Here is a 14,644-nt window from a genome sequence, read left to right as displayed (position 1 = left end):
GTGCTAGCTTTTACTGGTGGTAGGACCACTTGTGAGTCCGCGCGGGTAGGTACCACCACAAAGCCTATTTCTGCCGTAAAGCAGTAATGCGTTTCGGTTTGAAGGTGGTTGTTACTATACTTGAGACCTTAGAACTTATATCTCAGGGTGGGTGGCGCATTTACGTTGTGGATGTCTATGGGCTCCAGTAACCACTTAACACCAGGTGGGCTGTGAGCTCGTCCACCCAAGCAAGCAATTAAAAAAAAAAATAGTGCGAGTTCTTTAACGCTGTCGATAGCGTAAAAGCTAGCTCATATTTGTATGGAATGGGATCGCTTGCCTACGTTTGCCGCTAGGGGCGCTGTTCCAACTGCATACAAAATTGTGTTAACTTTTACTCTATCGAGTACGTTAAGAAACTCGCACTAAGCACACTGTTTCGTGTTTGTATAATCCGTTTAGAATGATTCCAATAATGTCTAATGTTTTTGGACGTCACACATCATAGCATATTAAAATCACATTAAATACGTAATTACTTAATATCATATTTGGTTATAAAATCGGAAATTGTGCTTGTTTCTAACCGAGTATAAGTCGACATAACTATTTTTGTGATAGTTTTTATTTTATTTTATTAATTTACCTAAAAATATAGTACAGAGATCGAAACACCGAGAAACAAAACTACAGACGATTCTAGAAAAAAATCGACTTTTGATGTAGCGACAGAAAGAGAACGCGTATACTCCGACTGCATTATCTAAATTGTCGTGCTATACAATCTGAAACTTTAATAAGCTACGTCTGAGAAATTTCATTCAATGTGTAATCACATAAGTAGCTTCCGATCAGACATACTTTGAATAAAACACTTCCTGCATCTTGCTTGAATAAGTAACATTAATTATTTAAATTAAAAATTTGCTCCGATTCTTTATTAATAAATAAATATTTACTAACAATCACGCCACGTTAACTGGTCCCGTACTAAGTTCGTAAAGAACTTGTATTACAGGTACCAGATAACGGAAACAAATGTAAGATTTTTATTATACACATACATATATTTAATAAACATCCATAACTCTGGAAAAGACATTTTATGTTTATCATACAAATATCTTCTTTTGGCGGGATTCGAACCCGCGACCCCCGTGGGTAGTGACCATGTCACTTACCGCTACACCAGACGACCGGCCAGTCTTTACGATCAAACTTACTTTTACGGCTTAGAATAGGGCTTATTGTTGTATTCTGCACTGCAATTGAAATCGTTCTTCCGATATCTGTTTCTACATATATGTAGTTTTATACTTTTCTTTAATTAAATTGAATATGCTTCACGATTAAATAATAAAATTGATTATTTAGAATTAGCTTAAAATAAAATAAAAAGGTGTTACAATCGATGATTCGACCTTAGTTATGAAGGTCAACTGATTGAATCCACAGTTTGACGATATAGAAGTTTGAAACTTTGTATTAATGATAGTTTCTTTCTTTCTTATTAAATATTTCTAAGTCGATAATATTGAATATTGAATTTTAACTGGTGGTAGGACCTCTTGTGAGTCCGCACGGGTAGGTACCACCGCCCTGTCTATTTGAGCCGCGAAGCAGTAATGCGTTTCGGTTTGAAGGGTGGGGTAGCCGTTGTAACTATAATGAGACCTTAGAACTTATATCTCAAGGTGGGTGGCGCATTTAAGTTGTAGATGTCTCTTCAGTAACCACTTAACGCCAGGTGGGCTGTGAGCTAGTCCACCCATTTTAGCATTAAAAAAAAAAGGAAATAGCGTAGTTAGTCGTCCGATACAAATTAATTGTGGTGTGCAAGTACCTACGTCACCGTTCTATGAGTTCAATTAAAGTCGGTTTCCAACAACTTTAGGTACAACAACAACAGACCGGCGGAGGTATTCAGCAGCAATCTAACGCTGGAATAACGACGATGCCGCCCCTACAAAGTTTGCCTTCGAACGCTCAACATCCCCAGCAACTTAGGTGAGTCACTCGCCGTTCAAACACCACCCTAAAACTTTCTCGATGTTATTAACTGTGTACCGAGAGCGAAGTTACGCGCGGAACCCGTCTAGGAATCTGTTATACTCGATGTTTCTAGAACGTTCTTGTTAGCGCTACGTAATAGTTTTGCGTATAATTTTGAAGTAGCAACCAACTAGAGGTAAAACTTTGTTAAGGTAAGTTTGTACGTAAAATACTGAACATGTTTCCTTGTAGCACGATTGATAGTTTGCGGATAGTTTGGAGCTAATTAATAAGCCGTCGTCTTCTAGTTTAGGGTTCCGTTTGACAAAAAGAAAAATAATAAAACCCATGTAATATCACTGCCATACTTGAGATCGTAGAGATTCGTACGCAACATTTTAGAGATACAAAATATTCGTAGAGAATAGTAGAGATACCAAATGGTCCTAATTAATAAGCCGTCTTCTAGTTTAGGGTTCCGTTTGACAAAAAGAAAAATAATGAAACCCATGTAGTATCATTGCCATACTTGAGATCGTAGAGATTCTTACACGAAATTTTAGAGATACTAAATATTCGTAGAGAATAGTAGAGATACCAAATGTTCCGATGACAGGAAATCCTATACCCATAGGTATTTTGTTACTAAATAAAAACTAAATAATTTAAATTTTACTACTTTACTTTCAAATTTTGTTTTGATTTTTGACTTCACTGAATAAATAGTATATTCTCAGGCCTCAAGACCATAAGCGTGCATGTTATTTTGTACTTAGTTCCTTCTGTACTCCAGCATTTCTGAATCTCTTGTAATTTGAGAGCATAAATATTATAAATATGGACCGTTTATTTTGAAAGTGGTGTAAGTCCATTTTTGAGAAAAATGAGCTATCACGTAATTCATGCATAATTTAATGTAAAATTTTTATACATAACTAGTCCGTGTTTAATTTCTCAAAAAAATCCCATGTTTTGTACAACTTAAAATCGGTCGGTAAATGAAATTGCATAATCATCGATTATGAAACTGGTGTAAGTCCAATTGACAGAGGTAGGTGGCATAACCAGACCTCATATGATTTGCCTGTATTTTTAAATCAACAAATATAGTATATACCTTTAATTTTCTCGAAACAAAAGAAAATGGACTTACACCACTTTCAAAATAAACGGTCCATATGTGTTTTGTGTGTCTGTATCCCTCTCAGTAAATTAAGCCCTGAAGTACTTATACATAATATGGTTTAAAATAGGGCATAAATCAGACTTTGAAACGATACATAAATAATAATATTATGATCTACATAATTTTATAAATAAAAAAATATAAATACCTTTCTTTGATATTTTGTAACAATAGTTCACTAGGATATAAATTAACTTTTAACGAGTTCGAGAAGTATCCTAATTTAATATTCGAATATTACATTTTTAATTTTGACTCGAGATCACTAGTCGCCATAAATAAACATACAAATACCTAACATCGCTGGACAACAATAATAAACTGCTTATTCAGATAAACACAATAGAAAATATTCTTAGAATTTTGAAAAGAAAGGAATAGGTTTTTGCTGGTAACGTACAGATTTTTTTTTTTTTGTTTTGAATGTAAATGTATAATAATCATTGTGGCATACTAATAGTTTGGTGTTTATGAACAAAAGTGGGAACAGCCAACAACTCCAAGCCTACTTCTCTAAAGAGTCCATGCTGTAACTATACTGAGACCTTAGATCTCATATCTAAAGGTTGGGTGGCTTCATCACTACATAGTATAAAACAAAGTCGCTTTCTCTGTCCCTATATCCCTATTTATGCTTAAATCTTTAAAACTACGCAACGGATTTTGATGCGGTTTTTTTAATAGATAGAGTGATTGAAAAGAAAGGTTTATATGTATAATAACATCCATTAAATAAATAGTGGAGAAATCAATAATAAATTACAGTGTCCGAGGCGAAGCGAGGGCGGGTCGCTAGTTTACGTTATAAATATCTATGGGCTCCGGTAACCACATAACACCAGGTGGGCAGTTAGATTGTCCACCCACCAATGCAAAAAAACTATTTTCATACTTCTCCAAAGAACCCTCGGAGCGCGAACATTCTTCCACTTATCCGATTATTTTGCAGTGCGATGCACCCACTACGTTTCTCGCCGGATCTTCTCAGTGGGTCGCGTTTCCGATTCGGTGGTAGATTCTGCAAAGCACTGCTCTTGCTAGGACCAGTGTTAGCAACACTTCCGGTTTGAGCGCCGTGAGCTCACCTACTCGCCCGGTTACCCTGACATAGCCTCTCAAAGCTATCAGCTTAGGTAGGAAAAAAAAAGCGATGCTTTTTATGTCTGGAAATTAAAAATACCAAAAACATATTGAAAATGTTACTGTCCATCTATTGTACTAAAGTTAACCAAAAGAACTAATGAAAAAAGTCCCCAGTTTTATTTTATTTTATGGAAGTGTCATTTTATTTTGAATACTTTCGGTTTTCCCTAATGATATTTTACTGAACCGCGTTAAATTTGTTATTCAGATGAAATATAACGCGTTTCTTACATCCTGGATATATAGTTAATTGCGTCATTCTCTTTTCCATAAACTTCAATTACCATGGCATATGCGTTCCTGGAAAGTGATCGTTTCGCGAGAATTACTGATAAGGGAGTCTCGTGTATGTATAAAATATAGATTGCATTTTGCTATGACAGAATCATACTCTTGATCCTATCCATATTAATATATAAATCTACAATGGTTTTTACGGATGTTCTGTTATAGCTACTGATCTATTGATCCGATTGACTTGAAAGTCTTGAAACTTTGTATCCATGTAGAAAATACATGTACTTAATGGATAAGCTAATATTTATATGAGTGTTGGACTCCCTAATAATAATGACAATAAATAATAATGTTAATTTTAAACGCCCAGCGAAGCGGGCGAGTACGGCTAGTGTATATATATAAGGCTATTAACACAAGATTATATATTTTTGAATGTTGTGACTTCATTGAGTACCTTATAAATAGGCTCTGTTGTATCTGGGATGTCTTCCTAGGTAGCATTAAGTTAGATACATTGCAAAACATTGTAACTCATCAGTGCGGAATGGGGTCACAGCCGGGTCCAGGTGATACAGCAGCCCCTGCCGAACAATGCGTACCTCCAGCAGCTGTACAACACCCAGGGACCGTTACTCATGCCCGGAAACATAGCCTTGCATCCCGGTATCAATTCGCAACAGATTCAGGTTTGTATGAAGGGTCACTTAGTGATTTCTCGTTTTAATAATTTTGGTTTATTATAGCAGCCGAGTTTACCGTCAGCATTGTAATTAAATAGTTATTAAAGCCTTATTGTATAATATAATGCTGCCGCACACTTTCAGGACATAGTTTCAGTTATATTATGAGGCTCATAATGGCTGCCGTTTCCGGAAAGCATGAATGCTAAGCTATAATAACAGACAAAGTATCGCTCTCTATCTATCAATAAAGAGCGCGGCTCAGAGTTTGCATTCATGACTCTAGAATCGAAAAGTAACGTCTTCATAAATGAGCATATACTGCTCTGTGCAACTCTAATAAAATGTTCCAAGTTTCGTGAAAGTAATTACTGCGCACTCCTTCTCACGTCCCCAAAGTTTCCCCCCCCCAAAAATTATTACGAATAAAGACGTAACGTGGCTTTAGTTAATCAATCATCATGTCGTCGCGCGAAATAGTGCGTTTCTTGTGTACCGTGAAGCTAAATGCTTATGTTACTATACAGTCTCGTTGATTATCGATATTTATGCTTATTTTTTCAATGAGACAATTACTTCAGTCAACATACTGATGGGCCTAGCTCATAGATACAGCCCACTGAGTTTTCCGCCGGATCTTAGTGTATAGCGATTCCAATCCGGTAGTAGATACAGCGAAGCACTGCTCTTGCTAGGGCTAGTGTTAGCAATTCTCTCAAGTTGAGCTACCGGTCCGCGCGAAGTTGAAATAGACCCTTAGGCTACCATTGATTAGATAGGAAGAAAAAAAACGAATGAAATGACTACTTTTTAGCTAATAACAATATTGTGTAAGTAACCGTTGTGTGTAGCAAATAATGTTATTTCATTACGTTATTTACTGAGTACAAGATACGTCCTGAACACAAATAATAAATTTCGTCAGAGCTTTCATATTGAGTTACGCCCACGTGATGTTTTGAAAATATCTTTTGTATATGATTACTTCGCTAATTGGATCGACGGCAATGAACATTCACTGAAGGTTCCGTTGAATTTCTGTTAAATAAAGACAAGTTTATAAATAGTCTCGTAAATTTGTGATTTAATATATTTAGAGATTAATTTATTTGTACATTTAAAAAGAATTGTCTGATACATTGATTCATACATTAAAAAATGTTTTTTTTATTGACCTTGTAGGCAGACGAGCATACAGCCCACCTGATGGTGAGTGGTTACCGTCGCCCATGGACTTCAGCAATGCCAGAGGCAGAGCCAAGCCGCTGCCTACCTATGTATGATTGATATGTATGATATGATACCTATGTATCATACGCTATGTATGATTAATTTATATTTCATTTTATTCATCCGATAAGCCTAAAAGAATAAGCTCTATATGAATACATTGTTTTAATTTTCGCGGTTATCTACATTACCTATATACGGAATTCTTATCGTAATTTTTAGTTTTAATGAGTTCCCGCTAAAACGATGATACTCTTTGACGTGTAGACGGGGGGGGGGGGGGTCGCTGGCTATCGAGAACTAATTATATCTAAAAATCACAATAAGAACCGGCCGACTTTTTTTAAATACTTGATATTCAATTCACGTTCTTAGTAATCGCATTTAAAATTATTTAAATCTATTATTATAATTAAAAGGAATTTTACGTGTAACAAGTTCGATATATTTTTAGGTAATAGCTGCGGGAAAGCCTTTTCAAGGCAACCAGCTCGGTCCGCACATGTTAACGACGCAGGGCAAACAAGTACTACAGGGCCAAGCAGGTGAGTTCGAATCTTTATTAATACCTAACAATTGTTATATTTTATAACATGTATAAATAAATTTAAATCTCAAAATAAAACTTTCTTTTAAGTACATAACAAATATCTAATTAATTTTGTTACATTATAAAACTAGAATTAGAAATTAAATTAAACTCATCAATGTTTATTATTTTAATATCGACGCTTGAAAGGCAAACGTGACTAAGCGACAATAACTGTTTTGTACATAAATGATAGGCAATAACCATATTCGATGCGCAAAAAAAATATATTTCTGGGTCTATTAAAATCATTTCAATCCTACAGCTAGATTCGTTAAAATATAACTTTTTCAGGTATTTCTCATGTATATTTTAAATTAATTTCAATTTTAAATTAGTCTACTGTAAAGTTCACGCATTGTCACTTAGTCACGTTTGCCTTTCAAGGGTCGATATTAAAGTAAAATATCGAAATTTCGTATACAAGCAAAATAAATAGTAGGCAAGATTTTTTTACTTTTTTGGTGGGATATACACACGTTACACTAAAATCGTGTAGTTGAGAACATTAAAACGGCAAAAGGTTAGTGCTTGCAAAAGAAGACATATTCCCCTTTACGAAACACCAGTATATCCTTTTCAGGTGTGTGTGAGCAGCTTGCAAATATATATTTTTACGTCTTCATACTCCATCCACACGACCACCATGCTTTAAACACGACCGAACGTTTACAGCTTAGCTTTATTTACTTACACCTTTAATAGGAATCTTTAACTGGAACTTTGACAAGTTTCAGATATGATTAAAAACACGTTAATTTTCGCTTTTATTGTGCTCATTTTATAATAATTACTGAAGAAAGATAAAGGTGAATATAGAATTTTACCTCGATGATATTATTATTTTTTTAATCACGATTGGCACATAAAAGCTTGTCACGATTTATTTATATACGACTTCGCTAAAGAAAAAGATTCGTCTATTGTAGAACAGTTAAGAAGCTATATCGAGTCGGAATAAAACCTTATTATAAGTTACGAATAAATAATCGCAACGTTCTGGTTATTCTAGGATATACACGGAGTTGACGTAAATAGGTCCTCGGGGCCTTAAATTTTATTTTTCTGTTGAATATTTTTCATACATTTCATTTAACGTGTTCCCGTTTTCAATCATGTTTCCAACTTTTCCTAGTGTGTGTTTTTTGTTTCACTACTATCTTTGCCCATTTTTACGTAAGCTGTACGTATTTTTTTGTTTTCGTATAAGAACTTCCACACTATTTAGTTTTACAGTAAATTTTACAGGTCTTACGGCATATCAGGAACAAGGTTTATGAATACTTTTAAAACTTACCCTTTCTTTTTGGTCTCGTGGTATGTCTGGCGTTTTTAAAAAGTCACGATAATGAATGAGGGACATTGTTTTAGGTTAAGCATAATATTATTAGTTTCGGCGGGTAGTAGTTATGTATTATTATTATTTCTCAGCTTTTTTTCGAACACGTACAAATTTTTATAGCGATAAATTTCAATCATACTTTTAGGCCGCAGCTTTTCTCATTTTGTTTCGGTCTTTTGCGGACAAAGCTTTTCGTTCTTTAGCTTCATAAAAATACTTTTTTTTTATTTGTTGCTCGTACTAATGTAAATACAACTAGGAATAATTTTAATTATTGATTTTGATCAATAATTACGTAATAATAAACTTCGTCGTCGGGAGTCGTCTATCGAAAAATTCGATGAAACACAAAAAGACAAATCAGAATACATTTGGTTGCATATGTTAGTTAGGTTGCACATATTGATTGCAAGTATAGTCTTGTGTTAGAGCTTTTGTGACGTCATCGTTGCTGTTTATTGGCCGTGCAATTGATCAAGACAATTCGATTATTCAGCGCCCTTCCCCGGGTATACTACAATACCCGCAATCCCGACGACGCAGAATCAAACGTTCGTCTTCAGTTCGAACATACTGCCGGCGCACTCGCAGCCCACCGTGTCCGGAATAACTCAGCAGCAGAAACAATCCGACATGCATAAGGTAAACATCGAATATTCTAGAATAGATATTTTTTTTTAGTTTTTTTTATATATATATTCGACCTAATACTTGCTGTTTGTTTTCCTAACATCAATCAATAAACATTGTTTACAACAACAAAAAATACGTCTAGTTATTTGTTTTTCGAGAAATTTTCCTAATGTTTTTTCTGGGTTGACTTAAAATACGATTGATAGTAAAAAAATTTTAATTCGAAAATGTATTCTGTTTTATTCCACAACAAAATCAAAACACCTGGGTCAGTTGTATCGGAAATATTATTAATATTTAAAAGAGCATTAGCAATAGCATTTAAATAAACAAAAACGATTGGATTGTTTTAACTTGAGTTTGAATTGAGGCCTGTTACGTGTGTAAAAGAATAATTGAATAAAAAAGATTTCATTCGTAGCGTACATATACCGATTCGACTTCTTACTTAATATATCGGATTGTTTTTCAAATCGCTTAAAATTTAGATAAATCATTCAAATTCGCGACCCGATTGTTGAAGTTTCCTGTCTGGGGCTATTTTTAACTCTAAGAGAAAAAAAAAGTCATGATAAATTCAATGTCGCTTGATCCGGTCAAGGCTAGGGAACTTTTCTAGAACGACGACGGTTTTAGGTTTTATCTCATTGTTGTCATCGATACGTATCGACCATGATGTACGTTGTCTGTAAGGTAGTCTAGAAATATTCAGTATCGATTTGATCCGATTGATATTATCAGTAGTGCTTTATTCTTATAGTGATACACATGTCAGCTAAACTCCTATAACGACTATCAAACGGGTAGTAAACTTGTAAAGTCGTTAACGAACCTTAATCAATGCAAAAATAAAAGCAATTTTTTATACGAACATTTGGTTAGTAAACGATTATAGTAGTCGCAATATTAACATATGGAAAAGTACACATCGAGGGGTGAAATACGCGACATTTGTTTTTGTAATTAAAGATTCGATTTATTTGCATCAACAATTCGATATGTTTTCGTTTTGACGTCACTTATATTTACCTCATTCGCAATAGCTGAAGAAGTTTTTTTTGTTATATTTTTTTTTAACTAAAATTGTTTGGAAAGTTGTCCTTTAAATCAAACAGCCTGCGATCCCTTGGCCTAATTTTGGTTCGAGAACGAAGACATGCAATTCGGGATTCGAATTTACAACAAAATATTAATGTTCTGTAGTGCGGCGGTAAGGTGACCGGCGGGAAGGTCGCCAACGCTAATGCTGGCGGGAATCAGACTGTTCCCGTTCAAGCTCAGTGCGTCCAGGTGTCGCAGCCGGTGCTCAGTGCTCAACAACCTGCGCAGGCGCAGATCATCGGGCCCCTGCAGGTGAGATACATTAACAGACCCCATCACTATTAAACTACTGATCGAATTCAATAAAGTTAAAATTCCGTTTTTCGATGCTTGAATGCTTTTGAGTATGATTTTTTTTGGTAATCGATTACATTAAAACTTTATTTAATTCAATGAGTAAAAAATTTATTCCTTCAATTTCAAAAAAATAGAATCCGTTTGAAACTTTCCGTCGAGAACGATTCTCCTTTTTTGAATTGTATTATTACAATGAGCAGCCGGACACTTCTTATCTTTCGAAATTGCCGCGTAAAATATAAAATACAACTTCGTTATGCGTGACGTCATTCGTGGCCAAAATAAACCACGATCTAACGGTAAAACGATTATGCATTCCGCGCTGATCGAAATAACGCCGACCCGAATATTATATATTAATTTATTGGATGGTCGTTTCGATTCAGTTAAAATAACAAATATATTTATTATTATTTAAAAAAAAAATAATGTCTCGTTGCTGTGTCTTGTTGCCTAATTTCGTACAATTTGTAGATACGAAAGTGCCTACAGGTATTCACATTGTTTATATTTTGAATATACATATGTATATTTTTTCTTGCGAAAATCTTATTTATGTCAGTGCAATGCGAAATACTTTTCGTACCTACTGATCGTTGAATTGTGTTGTGATGTTTTTTTTTTTTGGGTTATCTTTGTAACAGGTGCCTTATTTGTTTTAATTATCGAACACTATTTCGTGCTCGATCTACATCTGTGAGTATATTTTCAATTTTAAATCCACCTTAGCTTGAAGTAAATTTTTAACCGACTTCAAATCAAACGAAGAGGCTTCGCGATTCAGAAACTACGGTTTTTTTGGATTCCGATAGAGTTTCATTGTTTTCGATAATCCAAATTACTCGCCCGTTTCGCTGGGCATTTAAAATTAACATTAATATAAATTGTGATTATTATTAGGGAGTCCAACACTCATATAAATATTAGCCTATCCATTAAGTACATGTATTTTCTACATGGATACCAAGTTTCAAGTCAATCGGATACATGGTTCAGTAGTTATAACGGAACATCCGTAAAAACTACTGTAGATTTTTATATTAGTATAGATTGTGTCGATATATAAAAGAGAAAAAATGTAGCAGTGCCATCCCTGTTGTCGTGGAAACGAACAATCGAATAATCTCCGGAACTCGGTCGCTATTAATTTAAGCGGAATCCGTGTTGCGCGTTCCCCGTCCGACCGCAAAACAATATTCGGCCTGCAACTTGAACTGTAAATAAAACTAAAAGGGGGTCGTCGCTCGAGTCAAAGGTCGGATTAATCAATTTAAGCGCGCGGGTGTGTAGTGCGAGCGAGCGATGAGTTTTTTTTTTGACGTGACAACGTCTTATAATTCGATGGAGCCGGCTGCACGCACGAAAAAACTTGACTCATTGAGGCGTTCCATTTAAGGCTTGAAGTGCAAGCGAGAGCGCGCAACGAGCTACAAAGAGGCACAATCGGCCTCCGCGTTCGGCAGCGTTCGACATCTGTCTCTCTCCTACTTGAGTGAGCGATGCATCCGCGTGGACAGCTGCTATACAATAATAATACATTTACATGTTTTCGTCAAGTATGAAGTTCAGTGAAAAGTGAATGTGGTGTCAATTGTCCATACAAAATATCTATCAAACAAATAAAAATTAATATTTACTTTTGAAAAAAAAACCCATTCCATCAGTATTTTCTTATGACGTTGTCACGTTCAACTATCGTCAGCAAACCGACTTTACAGACAACCGATTTTTTTTTGGAGTTTATGGCCTGATATCTAGACCTTTAGGCCAGTCGAGCGATGAGTAATGTGTATCGGTGTTCCTCAGACCGGTGGACAGACGATGCAGTTCGCGCCGTGGCAGATCTCCGGAGCTCTGCCGCAAGTGTGGGCGGGTGGGCTCCAGGCCGGTACCCTGCCGGCGGGGGGCCTGCTCACCCCCAACCCTATATTCATAAGGGGAACTCAACCGGACGCGCCCCCCTCCATGTTCATACAGCACTCGCCGCAGAACACTGTCCACCACAACAGTTAGTATGGTTTACATTACAAGGCCTGATTTACACGGAACCTTCTCGAACACGATCGGCCGAGAATATCGTACGTGATGCCGCGATGAAAGAGTGTACTAAACTCGTAACGATATCTTGATAATATTCTTCTCTTATATTCTCGTTAGCTCGTATGCGAGAAAACTGTATTTGTGTAAATCAGTTTTAACATATATGTATTTTGTAACGGTGTCGGTTCGTGTTTTTAACAATGCGAAATGCTATGCGACATTTGAACTTATTGTATAACGAAAGCTATGCACGATCGTGTACTGTGTTTGCTAACGCACTTAACGTACTAAAACATTTAGTCGTTATTCTGTACAGAATACGTTTGTCAGTACATGTAATTGAGATAAACGATTTTTTTGTATATATTTATTACAGGCGTGAGCGTAGCGTGTGCGACGCCTACTACAGCAAAGCCGCGTGCTTCTGCCGATGGGATTTCGAAGGCTCCTCGTCCGCTATCGAACATCCTGCCCTCTGGTGGGATCAGACCTAACTCAAATGTCTCCACGCAAACGAACGCTAATCAAGTTCAGAACCAGGTACGCTGTCGTCAAATCTTGGACATTGCTTCTCTTCTTCTTCTTCTTAGTCGCATACTTCATTGCTAAAGGTCGTCTCCCTGAAAGCCCTTCGTGGCTCTTTGTACCATCAGCTTCCATTTCCTTCGGTTTTCGGCTTCTCTCAGGGCGGTCTCAACAGAGAGTTCAGTGAGCGCAGTTATCTGATCTGACCAACGGCTTGATGGCCACCACAGTCAATGTTTCAAGGCTGTCTGGTGACCGCCGAGCAATGTGACTAAAGTAACCAAGAACCTTCTGGTAGCAAATCGTCGACAGTCTCGTTTCTATGCGAAGTTGCTTAGCAATCAACAAAGTATATTTTCCAACGGCAATACAATTAGCGGGAATAAAATACGATGCTTGAACACACAGGCAAAGCAGCGCGGCAAGCCAGGCGTGAGGTCTCCGGCTCCAGCTAATAAACAGGATGCGGCCAATCAGACGAACAAAATGCAGCATCAGATCCAACAGCCGAAACAACAGTGAGAAATTATAAGACACGTTAATTTTCAACAGCGCGAGTCAGTAGTTTCCTCGCGTCCCGGATAGATGTCGCTACATATCGACGATCGCCTTATCACAATCTGTGTCTGGGACACAATTAGAAATTTAGACCTCTTGTCTCATGGGCGTTCACGTTGTGACGTATACATTATAATATAATCATAACAATAATAAACAATAGTTTAAAAAACTAACAAAATACGCTTTTACAGAAAATCAACTAAAAATAGAAAATAAATTTTAATAAATTATAATTAAAAATAGTGTTAGAAAAAAAATATTTTATTGTAAAAAAAAGCGTGGTTGTTTAAAATGTCATCGGTTCTTAATAAGTATACCAAATTTCGAATTAAACCGACGTTTTGAAGGAGGTCAAAATCATGTTCAAAGATTCCGTTACAAACATACATACGTCTGAAGCTAATAAAAGCGTATTAAAAACTTAAACGAAGGGAAATGCCAACAATGTAGATCGAATAACCAACGCGCGGGATTTATCATCAAAAGAACACGATACGCCAATAGCGACCGCTAATTTTTGTTCATTGAACAATTGATTCGTTGATTCCAGATTGTTAGTGATGAACTCGTCCGGTCAGATGACGCAGATAACGAGCGTGCAAGACAAACAGGCTCTGAACAAGAACCTCCAGCAGCAGGCTTTACTCCAACAACAGATACAAGTAACTAATTTGTAAAATTTAATTGAAGCCTATAAACATTTGAATTATATAATTTACAAAATTTTAGAGCAGGGGTTCCCAAACTTATGAGCCCCGTGAGCTCACCTACTAGTTAAGGTTACGCTGATATAGCCTCTCAAGGCTCTCAACTTAGGTAGGAAAAAAAAGGGTGTCTAAGAGTCCTCCGAGATGAAACTACAAATCACCTCCCAAGCCTCTACACAACGACCCCATTTTTTTCTGGGTCTCTTACCGCCCATCCGTTAGGCCTGCAGCGCTTACAAAGGGACGTTATCGCCCACTTTGAGAAATGCTGTTTTAGAGGGTATATATAAAATATGGAATGCGAATTTGAATTACTTAGGGAAAGCTTTGTTAGCCCGCACTACCTAACCGCTGTGACGGATAAGATGACCGTGTAGTTAGTTCATTTGAGATTTT

General features: G+C 36.3%; 1 protein-coding gene across 16 annotated transcripts in view; it reads left to right on the top strand.

The window, feature by feature from the left end:
• Nucleotides 1-14,644, top strand: part of PH (polyhomeotic) — a 67,060-nt gene that overhangs the window by 28,085 nt on the left and 24,331 nt on the right. For 10 of the 16 annotated variants that reach the window (XM_089730045.1, XM_089730025.1, XM_089730005.1 and 7 more), the window contains 10 exons: nucleotides 1,877-1,989; nucleotides 5,082-5,229; nucleotides 6,908-6,998; nucleotides 8,279-8,314; nucleotides 8,881-9,026; nucleotides 10,221-10,370; nucleotides 12,222-12,423; nucleotides 12,832-12,995; nucleotides 13,389-13,498; nucleotides 14,092-14,203. In XM_089730045.1, coding sequence (XP_089586171.1) covers nucleotides 1,877-1,989; nucleotides 5,082-5,229; nucleotides 6,908-6,998; nucleotides 8,279-8,314; nucleotides 8,881-9,026; nucleotides 10,221-10,370; nucleotides 12,222-12,423; nucleotides 12,832-12,995; nucleotides 13,389-13,498; nucleotides 14,092-14,203 — 1,272 coding nt within the window. The remainder of the gene's footprint in view (nucleotides 1-1,876; nucleotides 1,990-5,081; nucleotides 5,230-6,907; nucleotides 6,999-8,278; nucleotides 8,315-8,880; nucleotides 9,027-10,220; nucleotides 10,371-12,221; nucleotides 12,424-12,831; nucleotides 12,996-13,388; nucleotides 13,499-14,091; nucleotides 14,204-14,644) is intronic. The other 6 variants (XM_089730017.1, XM_089730052.1, XM_089730053.1 and 3 more) reach the window with 2 other exon arrangements.

The sequence above is a fragment of the Bombyx mandarina genome, chromosome 01 (genome assembly GCF_030267445.1).
Source record: "Bombyx mandarina strain Sakado chromosome 01, ASM3026744v2".
Taxonomy (NCBI): domain Eukaryota; kingdom Metazoa; phylum Arthropoda; class Insecta; order Lepidoptera; family Bombycidae; genus Bombyx; species Bombyx mandarina.
This window is presented reverse-complemented; position numbering and strand designations above follow the sequence as displayed.